Source organism: Ambystoma mexicanum, chromosome 4p, assembly GCF_040938575.1.
Source record: "Ambystoma mexicanum isolate Mex_15411 chromosome 4p, UKY_AmexF1_1, whole genome shotgun sequence".
In the NCBI taxonomy this organism is placed as follows: Eukaryota; Metazoa; Chordata; class Amphibia; order Caudata; family Ambystomatidae; genus Ambystoma; species Ambystoma mexicanum.
Window position 1 is genome coordinate 973,208,422 of NC_090927.1, and position 20,099 is coordinate 973,228,520.

Below are 20,099 nucleotides of genomic sequence, written 5' to 3' on the forward strand. Positions count from 1 at the left end.
TGCCTTGCGTGTAGAAGAACGCGTAGCCAACACCCACTGTGAAGTAATAGCGTGTGAACCCCAACGGATGGAAAACACACGCACCGCACGAAAAGCACGTACAGAGCAGTGTAAAGGCACGCGGGATCTCCAAGCCCTGCCAGGGCAACGCCCGTGCGCGAAACGTCACAGACGCGCTTACGCTGTAAGGGCCTTTGGTCCAATGAAATCGCGTACGCATGCTGACGCGCTTACGCGCTAAGCCCCTTTCCTCGAATTTCACGCTGACGTGCAGGATTTTCACGTGCCAAATCACTCCGTATCAAGCTGGCCACGCGAAAACACACGGAAGACCACGCTCCTGCCCAGAAGGCCGAATGACTGCCCCCCAGTGCCCCGAGCAGCCTCCCACGTGCCATCTGCTGCTGCCTGCCTGCCTGCTGCCACCGTGCCCTGCCATTTGGTGCCTGCACATCAGCCATCTGCAGGGGTCCAGTTGCTGTGTCCACCCCTGCTGGAACAGAAGACTCCCGACTCGGATAACATCGCTCCACAGCCCAGCCCCAGGACCCAGTTGCCCACCCACTCCTGCCCCTGGGGTTGCCATGTCGGGCACATCAACATCTGGCACCAGTGGCAACCCCCGGCCAGAGGGGCACCAGCTTCACTGCCACCGAAGTTGGTGTCCTGGTGGAGCAAGTCCTGGGGCAGTATGATGCCCTCTTCGGATCGTCCCGCGCCAACAAGGAAGGACGGGAGAGGATCTGGGCCGACTGTGTGGTTGCCATCAACGCGGAGGGGGTGGCAACCCGCACCATCCAGAAGGTCAAGAAGCGCTGGGAGGACTTGAGGTCCAGGACCCTCATAAAGGCCCGGCGCCTCGTGGAGGGGGGCCGGGGCCGCATGAGATCCATCCAGATGAGGGTCCTGGAACGCTTACACCCAGCGCTCCACGCCCATGTCCTTGAGAGGGAGACCCGTCTGGAGTTGAGCGGTAAGTGGCCAAGCATTGCTGTGTGAGACAGGGCATGTTGCAGTGTGCTGGTTGTCTGATACTTGCCTGTATGTGTGACATAGGCCATGTACGCATGTATGTGTGCAGGGACATCATGGTAATGCATGTGCGACCAGTAATGTGTGAACCGCACGGTTGTTGCATGTGTTTAAATGCGACATGGGGAGCCCTATGCAGATTGTACACATGAGAGCATGGCAGTCTCTGTTCCTGGACATGGGTGGGGGTGAGGGATGGGTGCTGATGCCAGGTACATATATGGTATCCATGTCTGTGTGCCTGACCTGCGTGTATGTGACTTGTGAATGCCATGGATGCATGACACATGTCTGTGAAAATTTACAGATTCACTGATGCAGCCTAGTCATCCTTGTATCCACTGTGATTGGGGTGTACGGGGCCAGATGGATGTGACTGAGGTGAAGTGTGTGCATGTGATAGGTATGACCCATGATGCATGTGAGTTCCATTACATTGTATGTTTCGAGAGTCCACTGGACATGTATGGAAATGTCCATGGCATGCACCATGACTGTCACTGTGTGTGTTTTGCCTGGACTGACACATGTGTTGTGGAGGGACATGATGGAAGTGTAATTTGACAGTGGCACTCATCTGCTATTGCTTCCTTTCTAGGGGACCATTGTACAGTACCCTGATGCTTGTGTTCTATGTCTCCCTCTACGCAGCGGCTAGTGAAGAAGAGGGCGGAGACGGCGCTGTGGAGCAAGGCGGCGGGGATGCCCCCACGGCTGCAGCGGAAGGGGTGGGTGAACCCCCACAGGGGCCTGCTACGGCGGAAGACGGTGAGGAGCCATCCAGGTTGGTGGTTTCCACAGAGGAGGAGGCCGCCACTGAGGCGCACATGGGGCCTGGTGGGGGCATCCCTGCTGGTGCAACTGGTGCAGTCCAGGGGCAGGAGGCAGCACAGGTCACCGTAGAGGGGCCTGTGCATGTCGCTGTCCCTGACCCTGTGGGTGCACCACCATGCACCAGCAGGGATGCCCCGTCCCAGGCCCGTCCGCAGGTAGAGGGGATGTCCAGGTCATCTGACTCCCCTCCACCTGCGGACGAGGGGACCCCAGGCCGTATGGAGAAGGTCCTGATTGGGGTCGCGATGCGCACGGCTGTGATTCGTGATGACGTGCGTGCTTCCCAGGAGGAGCACGCACGTCATCACGAAGAGCACCGTGCCGACGTGGCCCAATTGGGATCGTCTATGTTCGGGGGTTTCCTGCATGTGTCGGCCAATCTGGCGGCCCTCTCCTCCTCTGTGGAGATTATACGCCAGTCGCTCTCCTTGCCGTCTTCCGGCCCAGATGCCACCAGGGCCCCCTGTGGACCTGCCCTGACCAATGCAGCCAGCTCAGTGGGGATCCCATCCCTGCCACAGTCGGGAGTCAGAGGTCCAGCAGGGGTGGACACCACAGCAACTGTACCCCAGCAGATGGAGGATGTGCCGGCATCATCAGGCAGGGCACGTGCACGACGGCGTTGGTGGATTCCATCAGCCTGGATGCCGTCATGCTGGCAGAGGCAGTGGCGTCGGAGGCAGCAGCGGAATCAACGTGGGAGGCATCATGGCTCGGGGCCATCAACATCGGAGGGGCAGGCATCGGCCGGAGGGCAGGAGGACCCAGGACGGGAAGTGTCTTCCGTGTGGCAGCGGTTGGGCCAGCATATAGGTGCGGAGCGGCGGCGGGCGGAAGAGGCGTGGCTCACAATGGTCAGGGCGGAGAATCCATGCGGAGGGCCCTGAGGCGGGCCGAGTGCCTCGAGGCAATCCGCAGGGGGTTGGAGGAGGAGACAGCGTCGTCCCTGCGGACCCTCAGGGCCACGGAACAGGACCGCCTCCGGGACATCGAACAGGAGTTCGATGATGCCCTGGCCCGGAACACCACGGAGTGAGCCGCTGGACTTGCCCACCGCCTTTGTATATAGTTATATAGTTAGTGTTAGGTTTCCTTTATTTTTTTTTTTTATTTGGTTGCGATTGGACAATGCGCCACATTTTTGTATATTGTTCAGTTTTTTGTTAGTTGTCATTGTTAGGTTTCATTTGGTTGGGCACATGGACCCGGGATTATCTTGTAAATAGTTCTTCAATGGATTCTTTTATTTTTTGGATTTTTTTCATCGCCATGGAGCAATGGTTTTTGTTTATCATTTACACTTGGATTACTTTTCTTACTGTGACTTTGGACACCATTCATTTTGATTGTGCTGTGTGTTTTTGATTTTTTTCATGGACATTCATCTTCTTTTGGTTGTTTTGCTTTGTGGTTTTTCTCATTTCATTTCCATTCAAGTTGATTTTCAATACATTTTTATTTTCATCCTTCAATGTGTCATATCATCTCATTGCTTTCATGCATGTCATGTTGGGTGTTTTAACATTCACTTGCAGCCATTGTGTGCGACAGACATGTGTTCATTTGCATTATTTACATTGGGTGTGTAACATGTAATTGCCTTTGATATGTGGGTGGATGTGATAGTTGGTTGGGCCTTTTGGCAGGGGAGGATGGCCATTACGGACATGATTGGGGATTGTTGGGACCCAGGTGCAGGGGGGCATGGATGGGACATGGGCGAGGGCCTGGTGGAGGGTGCCCCTGCACTGCTGGGGGGTGGGGAACATGAGTTGGACATGGGTGGGGACCTGCTGGCAGGTGCCCCACAGTGCTGGGGGGTGGGAGACATGAGTTGGACATGGGTGGGGGCCTGCTGGCAGGTGCCCCACAGTGCTGGGGGGTGGGGGGGTGGGGAACATGAGTTGGACATGGGTGGGGGCCTGCTGGCAGGTGCCCCACAGTGCTGGGGGGTGGAGGGGGGGGTGGGGAACATGAGTTGGACATGGGTGGGGGCCTGCTGGCAGGTGCCCCGCAGTGCTGGGGGGTGGGGGGGTGGGAGACATGGGTGGGGGCCTGGTGGAGGGTGCCCCTGGTGGCTGGGGTTGCAGGGGGACATGCGTTGGAGGGCAGTAGTGCAAGTTGACATGTGGGTTGGCTGGGGGGCATGGCCATGGTGGATGGGGTGCCAGCAGGACATGTGCAGGGTAGGCCCCTGTGGTGTGAGCCACCTGCAGGGGCCGTGGAGGGTGTAGAGGGAACACCTGGGAGGACCCACACGTGCAATTCACGTGTGGTGCTCCCCGCGCACCCCTGTAATACACGTACCCTGATGAAATTGCGTGTGGTGCTCCACGCGCACCCCTGTAATACACGTACCCTGATGGAATTGCGTGTGAAACTTCCCGCGCACCCCTGAAATACACGCACGCAGCCCAATCGCGTGTGAAACTTCCCGCGCACCCCTGAAATACACGCACGCAGCCCAATCGCATGTGAAATTTCCTGCGCACCCCTGAAATACCCGCACGCAGCCCAATCGCGTGTGAAACTTCCCGCGCACCCCTGAAATACCCGCACGCAGCCCAATCGCGTGTGAAACTTCCCGCGCACCCCTGAAATACACGCACGCAGCCCAATCGCGTGTGGAACTTCCCGCGCACCCCTGAAATACATGCACGCAGCCCAATCGCGTGTGAAACCTCCCGCGCACCCCTGAAATACCCGCACGCAGCCCAATCGCGTGTGAAACTTCCCGCGCACCCCTGAAATACACGCACGCAGCCCAATCGCGTGTGGAACTTCCCGCGCACCCCTGAAATACATGCACGCAGCCCAATCGCGTGTGAAACCTCCCGCGCACCCCTGAAATACCCGCACGCAGCCCAATCGCGTGTGAAACTTCCCGCGCACCCCTGAAATACACGCGCCCAGGGCAATTGCGTGTGGAACTTCCCGCGCACCCCTGAAATACATGCATGTCATGATGCCTACCTCTAAGGAGCCAGGCCGGGCCCAGCAACCCCAGAGGCAGACATCATTTTCCCCAGGGAAGTCTCAGCGGGCCCAAGTCGGGGCCCTTTGGACTCAGTCCTGGCGCCTTAGGCGCCAGGCTCATAGCGGACCCCAGTCCTGGCACCTTAGGCGCCAGGCTCATAGAAGAGGATATGTGTTTAAGTGCTTGGGTGCACACTTACCTGATGCACACCTTGCTGCTTCATCCAGGCCCTCTTGAGGCCTGAATGGGACTACTTAACCTGTAGGACTACTTCACCACCCGGGTGTGGTCGGGGAAGGATACATACCCGATTGGTGGAAGGATACATACCAGGAACTTCTTCCAAGGCTATTTAAACCCCACCCGAACAGCCACACATGCTTTGCGTTGTTCTGCACCTAGCAGCTGGACGCTCACCGTGTCAGCTCCTGCATCCTGACTTCAGCCACGCCTGCCAGCACCCTGGAACACCTGCAAGGGGAGAAAGGAAGAGAATAGGAGAAGAAAAGCCCTTACCTGCTAAATCTGCATCCCGGAGTCATTTCTCCAACGGCCCTGAAAAGGAAGACATCATTTTAAAGGCATTTCGTTTCGATCGTTGCAGCGCTGCATTTTACTCACCTTTGCAAGGCGCTTCCATCTTCAGCAGCGATCTTCCGGATTCAGCTACGCCCCGGGGCCTAGAGGAAAAAAGACAAGAACAAAGGTGAGAGGGAGAAAAGGAATAAGGAAAGCTCAGTTTCCTTTTAAGTCTTACCTGTTGGATTATTCCCACTGCATTTCGGGTCCTGCCGCTTCCTGGCATCTCCGGACCCCGGCCCCTATGGGGAAAAAAGACAAAGACATTGAATGAGCGAATGCAAAGACATTACCTGAGCGCTCATCCAGAACTGTTTCACTTCGGGTCGGCGCCATATCTCCGGCACTCCGAACCCCGGCCCCTAAGGGGAAAAAGACATAAGCATTAGCGCTTGCTGCAATTAGACAACGAACATTATTATTAAGCTTGAACTTTTGAACAGAACTTTTACAGCGCCTTACCTGAACAGTCAAGCTTACCTGAACTCCCATCAATCCTCAATCCAGTGAAGTAACTGGGTTTCAACGCGCCCCTGCATCAGAAGCAGGATGGAGAGCTCATCCTTCCAAACCCTAAGGTGAGGCTTCACGGGGAATCGTGGGGGAGGTATCGTGGAGGGTTGGAAGGGAGTGGGAGGCTTGAGCATTGTTCCACAGTTGGTAATACTCCCTTTTCACGCACAGGAGGGTATCCAACGAGCCAGGGAAGCCAGAATAGAGGGGCCCTTCCTGTCCATCTTCAGAGTTCTGCGCCTTCGACGCCGCGCCTCCGTGGGAACCAGGTGAGCGTTACAGAACGCAAAGCCTTACCACAATTTCCCACCTGGGCGCTATGGAGACTTCCGAGACAGATCAGCTGGCCCATCTTTTAGGGGAATTACGGGCAGAAGTGCACTCAGCCCGCCAGGAGACTAATGCTCTCAGAAGGGAACTAATCCTATCCAAGGAAAGAACTGATGATCTGGCCAAAAGGTTATTGCAGGGCCAGGCAGAGCACACTCCTTTACCTGTTTCCGGAGATATTTCTACAACAATGGGTTTGAATAACCCGGTACAAATCAATCTACCTGGACACATGCCTTTGGCCCCGCCGGAACGTTTTGCGGGGGATCCCAAGAAATATGCCGTTTTTATGAACCAATGCCGTTTACACTTTTTATGCAGGCCCGGGGCCTTCACCAACGACCAGACCAAAGTAGCCTTTGTACTATCTTACCTCAGTGGCTGTGCTGCCGATTGGTCTATTCCATTGGTAAATCAGGATGATCCCATTCTCTGGGATTTCCAGGGCTTCCAGGCCAGCATGGAAAGATTGTTCGCTCGACACTCGCAGGGACAGGCCCTTGACAACGAACTGCTATCCTTACGACAAGGTAATCAGGATCTTTTGTCCTATATCGCCACCTTTAATAGACTAGTTGTGGAAACCGGATGGCCTGAAAATAAAAGGATCACATTGTTTCATCGAGGCCTGCGCGGAGAGCTTAAAGATGTTATAGCTCAGATAGTAGATCCACCCCAGGCCTGCGCAGACTACATAGACTTAGTGGTTCAACTTGATCACAGACTTCAAAATAGAAAAGCAGATCGGCTCAAGTATGAAACCAGAGTACCTATGAAGACCCACGTTAACTCCAAGAGTACTGACGTTTCCGAACCTATGCAAATTGGCAGTGTTAAAGGACCATTAACGCAGAAGGGACGAGAGAGAAGGCGACAAATGCAACTTTGTCTGTATTGCGGAACTTCCGGTCACTTTCTTCAAAGTTGTCCAGTTAAACCACCCAAGAAGGTGGTTGGAGCCACTAATAACGAGTTATTGACACCTGGTTCGGGAAACGACCTAGCCCGACAAGCGTAGGGGTCCGCTTGCCGAGCTTGAAAACAAACTCTTTGACCTCGCATTTTGTCATGCCAATGGTGCTTGTGAACCCAAAACAGCCTCAGCAGTTGCATGCTATAAAAGTATACATAGACAGTGGAGCTATTGGAAATTACATAGACCGTGAATTGGCTTCCAGGATTAAGCTTCCTCTCCGCCCGAAAGTAACCCAAGATGTAATTACCACAGTTGATGGAACCGAAATAGCCTCAGGGCCTGTAACGCATTCCACAGTTGAAATCACTCTGGTGGGTCAGGACGGACATCGGGAAGCAATCGTGTTTGATGTGATCAAGGCCCCACAATTTCAAGTACTTCTTGGAATCCCTTGGTTAGAAACACATAATCCGAGAATAGACTGGCGAGCAAAGAAGATAACTTTTCCTGATTGTGAACCAACCTGTTACCCAAGGAATCCAGCTATGGGTCTAGCCTCTGTAACTTCCACCCCTGTACAGCTACCATCTGAATACCAAGAATTCCAAGACGTTTTTCAGAAAGAGCAGGCTAACACCTTACCTCCCCATCGATCTTACGATTTCCAAATCGACTTGGTACCCAATGCACAACTACCTTGTAGTAGGATTTATGCTCTTACTGAACCTGAGAACCTGCATTTGCGCCAGTATTTGGATCAATACCTGGCCAATGGTTTCATTCGCCCATCAAAGTCACCAGTCTCTTCCGCTTTGTTCTTCGTACCTAAAAAGGAAGGAGACCTTAGGGCCTGTATTGACTACCGCGCCCTAAATCAGATAACGATTAAGAATCGTTACCCTTTGCCCCTGATACCTGAGCTTATCGACCAAGTAAAAGATGCTCGTCTGTACACCAAGCTAGATCTCCGAGGAGCTTACCACCTGGTACGTATAAAAGAGGGCGACGAGTGGAAGACTGCATTCCGCACCAAATTTGGGCTCTTCGAATATCAAGTAATGCCCTTCGGTTTGTGCAACGCACCTGCCGCCTTTCAGTACTTCATGAATGATGTTCTTCGGGAACTTATCGATGTTTGTGTCATCGTTTATATTGACGACATCCTGGTGTATTCCTCCTCAGAATATGATCACAGAAACCATGTTAGGGCAGTTCTTGAGAAATTGCGCCAGCGCAAATTATTTGCCAAGCTCGAAAAATGCGTTTTTCATACCACAGAAGTGGAGTTTCTCGGATTCATCCTGACACCTCAAGGAATCCGAATGGACTCGCGGAAAGTGGACGCCATTCTCAAATGGCCATCTCCTAGCTCTGTGAAGGGAGTGCAAAGCATGCTTGGCTTTGCCAATTTCTATCGAAGGTTCATCCCGGAATTTTCTCGAACTGTTCAACCCATCACAGCTCTCCTAAAGAAAAATAAACGCTTTGAATGGACTCTTGAGGCTGAACAAGCCTTTCAGGACCTGAAAACCAAATTCACCTCTGCACCTGTATTGAAGCACCCGCGCCCAGATCTCCCTTACATCGTGGAAACCGATCCATCCAGTTCGGCCAAGGGAGCTGTCCTGTCGCAAAGAGACCCAGAAACTAACCAACCACACCCTGTAGCCTTTTGGTCCAGAAAATTCTCTCCACTTGAACTCAATTACGCAATTACCGACAAAGAACTACTGGCTATTAAATCAGCTTTCAAGGCTTGGCATCACTATCTTCTCGGTGCAAGACACACCATCACCGTAATTACGGACCACAGAAATTTGCAGTATTTAAAGACGGCCAAAGCTCAATCTTCGCGACAACTCCGATGGGCTTTATTCTTTGCGGAATTTGATTTTGTAATTACCTATCGCCCTGGCTGCAAGAATGGTAAGGCAGATGCCTTATCCCGGATAGGCATGGAAGAACCCAATTCGAGTTTAGAACCTGTGCCAATCATACCGGAACAAAGAATTCTGGGCTTGACTTCATTGCAAACCATTGAGGACATCCAAGCTCAAGTAAAACAGCTTTTTGACTCTTCTGCCTTACTGGAATGGAGTCAAAAGGGTCCTCACTACACCGTTAAGGATGATTTACCCTACTTCCAAGAGCGGTTATTTCTGCCAAGTAAAGAATTGCAGGAACTTGTCATTACCCGTCATCATGAATCATTAATGGAAGGACACCCCGGTATCGCGAAAACAGAAGAAAAGATCAAACGCCACTTCTGGTGGCCTTCTTGGAGAAAAGACATAAAGTCATTTGTGTTGTCTTGCGGAATCTGTGCCCAAAATAAGAGTCAAAAGAAAAGGCCAGCCGGCCTACTTCAACCTTTGGACATTCCACCAGCACCTTGGCACACCTTGTCAATGGACTTTATAACTGACCTGCCTCCTTGTGGTGGTTACAACACGATTCTCGTAATAGTGGATCTATTCTCCAAAATGGCCCATTTTATCCCTTTAAAAGGATTGCCGTCAGCTTCCACCTTGGCCAAGGAATTTATGGAAAATATAGTGCGGTTACATGGTTTCCCTTCCATATTAGTATCAGACCGTGGAAGTCAATTTATCTCCCACTTTTGGAAGAAATGTTGCCAACTAGCACAAATAGACGTGCGGTTATCCACCAGCCACCACCCCCAGACCGACGGACAAACCGAGAGAACCAATCAGACTCTCGAGCAATATCTGCGGTGCATGTTACACCAATCCGAGTTGAATTGGAAGGACATCCTTTGGATTGCAGAATATGCATACAACAATTCAGTGCATTCTGGAACCGGACAGACTCCTTTTTATACCCTGTATGGTCACCATCCTCGGACCTCTGACCTAGATCCACCTCTGACCCTGGAGATGCCTGCAGTAAATCACCTACATTCCACAATAACCCAAGCCTTCAAAGAAGCTACAACCCACTTACAGCAAGCCAAGAAAAAGTATAAAGAAAACGCTGATTTGCACCGAAGTAAAACTCCTCCTTACCAAGTAGGAGATCAGGTATGGCTAGCAACTAAACATCTACCCCTCAAGGGTCAGCGAACTTTTAATCCCAGATTCATTGGGCCTTACCCCATCAAAGCTATTATCAACCCAGTGGCCTTTAAACTCGATTTACCATCCAACATGCGGATTCATCCCGTTTTTCATTCATCTCTTCTAAAACCAGTACAACCTGGAACCAGACTGTCTGAGCCCCCAGGCCCTGTCCAAATTGATGGAGAATTAGAATTCGAAGTGAAAGACATTTTAGATTCCAAGATAGTTAAGTCGAAACTCTTCTATCTTGTTGATTGGAAAGGATATGGACCTCAGGAAAGATCTTGGGAACCCAGTAACTATGTTCACGCACCACGATTAATTCAAAGATTCCATCGAAGATTCCCGCACAAACTAAAACCCCCGGAGGAAAAGACCTTGGGAGGGGCCTTGAGGGGGAGTACTGTCATGATGCCTACCTCTAAGGAGCCAGGCCGGGCCCAGCAACCCCAGAGGCAGACATCATTTTCCCCAGGGAAGTCTCAGCGGGCCCAAGTCGGGGCCCTTTGGACTCAGTCCTGGCGCCTTAGGCGCCAGGCTCATAGCGGACCCCAGTCCTGGCACCTTAGGCGCCAGGCTCATAGAAGAGGATATGTGTTTAAGTGCTTGGGTGCACACTTACCTGATGCACACCTTGCTGCTTCATCCAGGCCCTCTTGAGGCCTGAATGGGACTACTTAACCTGTAGGACTACTTCACCACCCGGGTGTGGTCGGGGAAGGATACATACCTGATTGGTGGAAGGATACATACCAGGAACTTCTTCCAAGGCTATTTAAACCCCACCCAAACAGCCACACATGCTTCGCGTTGTTCTGCACCTAGCAGCTGGACGCTCACCGTGTCAGCTCCTGCATCCTGACTTCAGCCACGCCTGCCAGCACCCTGGAACACCTGCAAGGGGAGAAAGGAAGAGAATAGGAGAAGAAAAGCCCTTACCTGCTAAATCTGCATCCCGGAGTCATTTCTCCAACGGCCCTGAAAAGGAAGACATCATTTTAAAGGCATTTCGTTTCGATCGCTGCAGCGCTGCATTTTACTCACCTTTGCAAGGCGCTTCCATCTTCAGCAGCGATCTTCCGGATTCAGCTACGCCCCGGCGCCTAGAGGAAAAAAGACAAGAACAAAGGTGAGAGGGAGAAAAGGAATAAGGAAAGCTCAGTTTCCTTTTAAGTCTTACCTGTTGGATTATTCCCACTGCATTTCGGGTCCTGCCGCTTCCTGGCATCTCCGGACCCCGGCCCCTATGGGGAAAAAAGACAAAGACATTGAATGAGCGAATGCAAAGACATTACCTGAGCGCTCATCCAGAACTGTTTCACTTCGGGTCGGCGCCATATCTCTGGCACTCCGAACCCCGGCCCCTAAGGGGAAAAAGACATAAGCATTAGCGCTTGCTGCAATTAGACAACGAACATTATTATTAAGCTTGAACTTTTGAACAGAACTTTTACAGCGCCTTACCTGAACAGTCAAGCTTACCTGAACTCCCATCAATCCTCAATCCAGTGAAGTAACTGGGTTTCAACGCGCCCCTGCATCAGAAGCAGGATGGAGAGCTCATCCTTCCAAACCCTAAGGTGAGGCTTCACGGGGAATCGTGGGGGAGGTATCGTGGAGGGTTGGAAGGGAGTGGGAGGCTTGAGCATTGTTCCACAGTTGGTAATACTCCCTTTTCACGCACAGGAGGGTATCCAACGAGCCAGGGAAGCCAGAATAGAGGGGCCCTTCCTGTCCATCTTCAGAGTTCTGCGCCTTCGACGCCGCGCCTCCGTGGGAACCAGGTGAGCGTTACAATGCACCCAGGCCATTTGCGTGTAGAACTTCTCGCGCACCCCTGATATACACGCACACGCTCCCCCTGGCCCGATCGCGTGTGAATCTTCTCGCGCACGCGTGTTCCCGACGCCCGGAATACACTTTCCCCGCTTTTGCCAGTCCGGTAAACTGGTACAGTGTTGGCGCAGCCCTTTGCGATGGTTTTGCGATCTTGATGGCTTTTCCTTGCGCGAGGGCGTTCTTGGGGGCGTAACTGGCACTGCTGCAGGGTCGCTGCGCCACTCTGCGCCACGTCTGCTTTTGGAGGCGAGAATCCATGAATACGCTGTGCGCGGGAATTGATTTTATCGCACGCGGCTGGCGCAGACATTCGCACGGGCACGCTGTGCGCCAGCCGCGTACAACACTTTTGAGAGGAATTACATGAATCGGCCTGTTAGTCTCTTACTTCTTGTCCGCTTTCTTTTTATAAAGTATTCAGCGTTTCCTTCTCTTTCAAGTCTTTTATTGACAAGTTTTACATTTATTTGCTTTCGGCACATCTGCTGGTACACCCCAGTGTTCCTGGTTCCATTTAGGGAGCTCAACAGCTCTTGATGGCATTCTCTTCTATTCCCGCGGTCAACAGAGGCAGTAGCTCGATTTCTCCCTCGGTTTCTCCGCCCTCGTTTCTTGGCCGGCACACTCCCCAAGGCTCCTGCTTTACATTCGGCTTCGGTAAAGACAACGCTGCCGCTCCGCACCTGCAAAAGCCCTGAAGCACTGTGCTGGCTTCTGGCATTCTTACAGAAGCCTCACGGTCAGCTTCTTACTTCTGTCTTCCTGAGCTGGATGGCTCAACGACAGCCTCTGCAGCTCCCCGATCTCTCTGTGCTTCCTGAGTGAAGCAACATTCTCCTTCCAGCTGCGCCTTGCACAGGAAACTCTCTCCCTCGTTTCCCTTTCAATGAGGAAGTATGCAGTCACCTTTGGGCTGTGTCACCCTGTTAATGCCCAGGGGTACCCCTTCTTTCTTGGCTCCTCCAGCACTCCGCAGCTTCCCTTAAGAAGTTGGGATGCAAGGGTTCCCCTTTACTTTTGCCCAAATAGCAGTCCACAGTTCCTTCTCTTCTGCCACACAATCCTGCAGCCAGGTCCTCCAGGGAGGGCCTATTATTATTATTATTATGATTATTATTGTATTTATTCAGTGTGGACCTACCTTTGAGAAGCAACAGAGCACTTTACAGAGGTATACAACAGTACAGATGCATAACGGAGTGCTTTACAGTGGTAACAACAGAACAGATGTACAGTGGGGGTAGGATACCGAGGGGCACAGAGGAGGGGTACAGCGGTACCAGATGGCAGGGAGGAGAGGGGCAGGTGGCGTCTAGGGGGACACGTTGCCGCTCGTGCCAACTGGTTGGCACAAGGGACAACGTGATTTCCTAGATGTTGAGGAGGAGAGACTCCCTGAAGAGGTGGATCTGGAATTCTTTTCTGAATTGTAGGAGCGTGGGGGCGAGTTTGAAGCTGATGGCGAAGAGGTTCCATAGTCTTCGGGATTAGGCATAGAAGGCTTGTTTTCTTGTCCTTTCCCTTTTGCAGTGCTGGATATCAAATCTGCACATGTCCGGGCTTCTGGTAGTGAGCGGCCCACCGGAGATGCTGAGTTTCTCCGTGAGGTAGCTGGGTAACTGGAGGGCGGTTGCCTTATAGAGGATGCAGCAAGAATTGAAGGTGATTTGTGCATGCAGTGGGAGCCAGTGACGGTCGATGAGGGCCGGGGTGATATGGTTGTATCTGCGTAACCCTTTATGAGGTGTGCGGCCGCGTGTAGGACACTTCTCAGGGGTACATGGGAGGACGACAAGAAGCCTTCGAAGACTGCATTGCCTCCATCCAGGTGGGAGAGGACCAGTGCTTGAATGTTGGATCTAAAGCTGTCCGGGGGGAGGAAGGCCTTGACTTTTCACAGGAGGGAGAGCTGGTACCAAGCTGTCTGAGTTTTCTTAGCTATGTGTATCTTGAAGGAGAGGTGTTTGTCAATGTAAAACCTGAGGGGCATGGCGCAGCAGGTGAGGTCAGTTGTGAAAACCTAAGAGTTCATGGTTGATAGCCAGGTCTGTATGTCTGGGTGTTTGGTGTTGTTGGCAAGGAGTAGGAATTTGGTCTTTATACTGGCTCTGGCCAATAGGGTTTTGGGAAATACTAGACTGCTGTATGTTGTTCTTATAGGTAATCCTCATTCCTCCATGCTTCTCCCTTGTCACAGTAGTGATTGTCTAACACCATTGTGAGTCATTGGGGATCTTCCTCATCACAGTACTGGGAAAGCGATCTTCATTCAGGATACCACTATTCTTCCTGGTCCCAGTACTTTTTAGGGGAATGGTAGGATAAGTACAACCCATGAGTAAATTAGGGAAGGGATGGTTCTTAGGGTTGTAAGAAGGGGGTTTAGCGTTTAGCGTCCATTGATTAGTCGGGATACCGTGTTCCATCTAGCCAGCCCACTTTACTCCCTCGGACAATCAGCCCCAGCTGCCCTTCCCTGGCCACATGGGGAGAGATTTTCCCTGGGGAGACAATGGTGACATTGCTAGATTCATCACAGGTGCTTTAATAATGCTTTAGATTTTGCTCTTATTTAGGCAAGAAATAGTTGAGGGGAATTCTCAGGATCCAGTAACAATTGTCACCGAAATGTCATTTGTTTTAACCTGTGAAATGATTAGAAGTACTTTAAATAACATGAAAAACACATCTTCGAAGAAGAACATTTAAGCCCACCAATTTAACACTGATGCAAAGGTTTACCATTGGCAATGAAGTGAGCAAAAAGTTAATTAAACCTCCAAAAATCCTCTTCTTATATTGCAATGATTGGAAAGTCTTGCCGAATGATCATTAATGAATAATAACATTCTTTTAGATAGTGGTTGTAGCTGCGGTTTTGTAGAGCTGTAAACAAAAGCTGTCACTATTACAAATCTTGGAAAAATCAAAGGATTAGTTGGTCTCTGCGAGACCCAAAACTGATCTCAGCAGCAGCAACCAAACTCACTGAGCTTTCTTACTGCCTGGACAAGTGCTTTAGAATTACACAATTTTCCTTATTTTCTTGTAAAGATATTTTCAGGGAGAATCCATTCCACCCTCCTCGTACCTGTAAAAAAACTTTCTGTAAGTGGCGGACATCTATTTATTTATTTCAAATGGCATAAATATAGCTAAACACATACATGCCAACCTGTCCTTTGCTATTGGGAAGCTGTATTATGGGAATTATGGCAACTGGTGTTTTGTTTTTCCTTATCGTAAATCCAGAACTACAGATGCCACTATGCAAAAAAACTAAATTAGAACTGGGCATATATGCACACACTTCACCTTCTGAATCTACACAAGAAAATATAATCCTAAACAAGTGTTCAAAAACTGGATGGCATCTTGCTTGGTAATGCTCAACTCCACTGAGACTGAAGTGCTCTACTTCCCATCCAAACAGGTTATCTCTTCCTCTCCCCCTTTTCTATTCTTCTCTCCAGACTACTTTCCCTACTCTGCTTTTTGCTCAAACTTGGTGCTGTCTTTGACCCACCTCACAACTTCTCGCTCTTCATCTCCAAATCTGCCACTACGCACAGATTTAATCTCCTCAACATCAGAAAAATAAGACATCTTCTTCCCTTCAAGACTAAGCACCAAATATCCTCCTCTTCTGTACTGTCTCGATCTGACGACTTTGCCAGTAAACTCTATGACCGTCCCAACTGATTTTTCACTTCTCGACAAAGTCTTCAACTTTGCTGTCTGTACACTCTTCAACCGTCCCCACTATCTTTGAGACACGGCAAAGTATAAATCATTCTCATCATCTTCAAAACTATACACAGACTTGCCCCCACCCTACCAATCGGTCCATCTCACTCCCTACGATCATCCTCTGCTCACGTCCTTGCCATCCCTTTCCCCCTTGCATTCTGTCTCGTTTCCGCTCTCTTTCTCTCCTTGCTCCCTTACTCTGGAATGCTGTTACTCTCTGCACTACTCCTTCAGAAAGGAGGAGAGCTAGGAGGCTCGATTTAAACAGAGACTTCCTAGCTCTCCTCCTTTCTGAAACAATACTTACATAGCATTCTATGCCACCACATCTCACTGTTTTCCTCTCTTCGACAACCCCACAGCACTTATCTCTCACCCTTCATCCTAAAACGTAGCAATTCTTCCACTAAGCCGTTCCTATATCATGCTCTACTGTCCTTGTCCTTGGTTCATGGTTCTCCCTCCCCGCATCATCTGGTCTTATATCCACATCCTTTCACCCATCGATAAGGACCCTGGCCCTGTGCTCTGTAAATCAATGTTAAAATGTTTTGTAAGCATTTTTGTACCAATAATGCATTGCTGTCCATGTAATTTTAATTAAATAAACAAAATAATACAGTGTTTATTAGACAGAGATGGGTGGGGCATGGGTCCATCCCTGCCCGTTCCCAAGGAAGACGTATTGTATTCCAGTGGGATTTAGGGGGTGAATGCAGTATAAAGGAATAGAAACAGGCTATACACTGTGGACTGGCTGGAGTCAAAATCTGGCTGGCGAACCGAGTAGGTCTACATCTCGCAATTACTCTCAACAAACATTGAAATTCAATGGCAATAGTAATTCCAAGCAACGCGATGGGCCTCATTACAACCCTGGCGTAGGACCATGGTACTATTAGCACCATGGTCCATGCCGGATTCCGCCATGGTGGATGGCGGATTTACCGCCCCATTCCAAGGTTGGTGGGGCGGTAAATCCCCATTCACCATGGCCCCTTCCCCATTCCCATTTTTGCCCCATAGGGCTCAATGGGGATGGGGAAGGCGCTAATTACGGCACCGTAAATTACGGTGCCGTAATTAGCACCAAGGTCACTTAGCGCCATGGACTTTAACGCCTGCAAAAAGCAGGCGTTAAAGTGGGAATCTGGCGTTAAGGGTTTAACGGCGCCGCAGCCTTTTACAGCGCCGTTAACCCCTTAACGCCAGGGTTGTAATGAGGCCTGATGTGTCCTTATTTTTAGCTCTAGGTCCTCCTCCTTTGCTGTGCCCTGAACAGTGAGAGCGTCTGCCCATGCTGACTTTACTAAGAGGAGAGATACTGTAACATCTGAAGCCCAGCAGCAGAGAGCGCACAGTGCGAACGTTGGCAGCCGATTGGTCCTTGCTTGCACAGTTCAAAAAGCAGACATGTTAAACGTTAGAGCGAATACGTTTCGTTTTTCATGACCAAAACATACACGCTAACCGTATCCATTCCATTCGGCAGAGGCTAGTCAAGTTTAGCATTCTGGCATATGTAGTCCAAGATTTGTAATGGGTAGTTGCAGGACTACAAGTACCAGAATGCAAATTTGAACCCAGGACTGACCTCGTGTCTCCCAAATGGAATGGATGTTAGCATGGATGACACAAGTTATGTTATAGTCAAGGATTCCACTTGATGCCTCGACTTTGGCAGAACTATTTCTTGCAGGTATTACTTGCATACTATTGATCTCGAGTGACGATGTGCTTATCTTGCCAGACAAATCTGAACATGAAAAATTATGTCGCTCTGTCTGTCCTCCGTTCTTACAATCGCCAAATCCTTGAAACTATCAATTTGATGGAGAAAAAAAAAGAAGAAAAATGGGGCTATTCAATATTTCCTATGTGGTTGCTGAAGTAGGTGACGGGAAACAACATTTTAAAGAAACATAAATCTAAAAACACAAAAATCAAAAAGCTGGGAAAACCAACCTGCTTCTTTGAGTGTTGGGTTAAGACATCTAAGAATAAGCGGTAACATCCGGTACATTCTCCAAGTGCTGCGCAGCAGTCGTTGTACGATGACAGTTTGCTGCAAAATAAAATTGAATGAAAAACATCATTCCTTATTTTTGCAATCCAATAAAAAAGATATTTCTGCACTCCATTGATGTATGAAGCCGTGGAAAATATTTCCTTTGAGCATTGGGAATTGTATTAAATTCCAATACGTTCCCGCTGTATATGACATGAACCCCTCCATTGTATTTTATTTGAAGTGGCACACATGGCCTGCCCGCTGCTTCTAAGTGCGAGAAGGAGTCCACATGAACACTTGGGTGAGTTCTGTGTCAGAAAGAGATGGTACCTCGAGACAACTCAAGGTACAAACAGGTGCACAAACATCAGCCCAATAGCTACTACAATGTGTCCTTTAGGCAATACAGTTATTTAGAGAAAGTAATTCAAGACGGTATTCTTTAAATAAAAGGTAATATTATTGTTAACAGTGACCAATCAACAGTCTTGTTGGTTTGTATTCTATACATAGTGTTCAAAAAGGCGTGATTCTCATAAGGGCAAGTTCTTCATACAATTAAATCAAGAAAACAAAACACAAGTATTTGTATCCAGATTCCACAAACATATATCCCATTCTCTTAACATTAGATAACAACATAAATATTTCATTCAATTTAAATCTGTTAGATGCAAATTATAATCACATATTCTGATATCTGGACAGGAAAGTGTTGTTGTTGTCCCTTCTGTCTCATACTACGCGTTTCGGGTTATCTAAACCCTTCTTCAGGTATAGATATCAGTTGACTCTTTCGGAAAAGATTGATATAGGATACTATTACTAAATAATTCAACAAATTCTGAAGTTAATTAACTGAAATAGTAACTGAGGGCTAAGTTAGTTAATTCACTAACCTGTTGCTGTGATCAGTAATCGTGGTCAAAACTCGTGAGAAGTTCTTAGTAGGATATCCCAATCCTATAAACAACAAACGGGTAATGTGTATATTATAAAAAACTATTGCTTACATATTACCTTTCTGGATTGAAAGCGATCTATCACGGGACATATACTATGTCATTAGTAACCTTCTTGACACTGGGACATAGGGCTTGTTGTCTAGTAATGTTCTTCACTTTCTCTGTGTCTAGTTGTAGTTTGATTGGATCATAGCCTCTTGCGAGCAATTGTTTGGTAAGTTTGTTTGCTTTTCTGTCAAATTCATCCTCTTCAGATACAATCCTTCTATATTTTAATAGTTCACTCAAAGGAATACTTTCAATCGTAGTTTGTGGATGGAAGCTTGAGGCCAAAAGAAGACTATTCCTGTTTGTTTTGTAAATACAGTAGTGGATAGTTTGTCCTGGTGTACATATATCATGACATCTAGAAATCCAAGCAAGGTTCTGCTGGTTCTGTGAGTGAATTTAATCCTTTGTGATAACGCATTCATGAAGGTAAAGAAGTTTTCGAGTTCCTTCTCTGTCCCGCACCAAATACCAAACAAGTCGTCTATATTATTATTATTTTTTTCTGCAACCGACGTAGAGTATTCCTGAGTTACAATCCAAACCTTGTTGTTTTTATTGCAGCCGCCTATATATTCCTAAAGATGATACCGTGGCACCGTGGAGACACGTCCTGTGTCCGCGGATGATAAGTTTCTCAATCAGATATCACATTAGGTGAGTTATAAGTCTCGTTACTACAAATGTATTGACTAACTATGAAGCCAGACCCAGCACTTTTTTTAAGCCACTGGTCCCATGATAGAACGCTTTCAATCCAGATAGGTAATATGTAAGCAATAGATTTTATAATATACACATTACCTGTTTGTTTTTTATAGGATTGGGATATCCTACTAAGAACTTCTCACAAGTTTTTACCACGATTACTGATCAAAGCAACAGGTTAATGAATTAACTAACTAACTTAGCCCTCAGTTACTATTTCAGTTAATTAACTTCAGAATTTGTTGAATTATTTAGTAATTCTATCCTATATCAATCTTTTCAGAAAGAGTCAGCCGATATCTATATCTGAAGAAGGGTTTAGATAACTCGAACCGCGTAGTATGAGACAGAAGGGACAACAACAACACTTTCCTGTCCAGATATCAGAATATCTGATTATAATTTGCATCTAACAGATTTAAATTGAATGAAATATTTATGTTGTTATCTAATGTTAAGAGAATGTGATATATGTTTGTGGAATCTGGATACAAATACTTATGTGTTTTGTTTTCTT

At 48.7% G+C, this 20,099-nt stretch overlaps 1 protein-coding gene across 2 annotated transcripts in view; it reads right to left on the reverse strand.

Annotated features, from left to right (window-relative positions):
* The window catches only part of ARMC2 (armadillo repeat containing 2), a 948,787-nt gene that overhangs the window by 377,998 nt on the left and 550,690 nt on the right, over positions 1-20,099 (reverse strand). For both annotated transcript variants that reach the window (XM_069606547.1, XM_069606546.1), the window contains one exon: positions 17,816-17,915. In XM_069606547.1, coding sequence (XP_069462648.1) covers positions 17,816-17,915 — 100 coding nt within the window. The remainder of the gene's footprint in view (positions 1-17,815; positions 17,916-20,099) is intronic.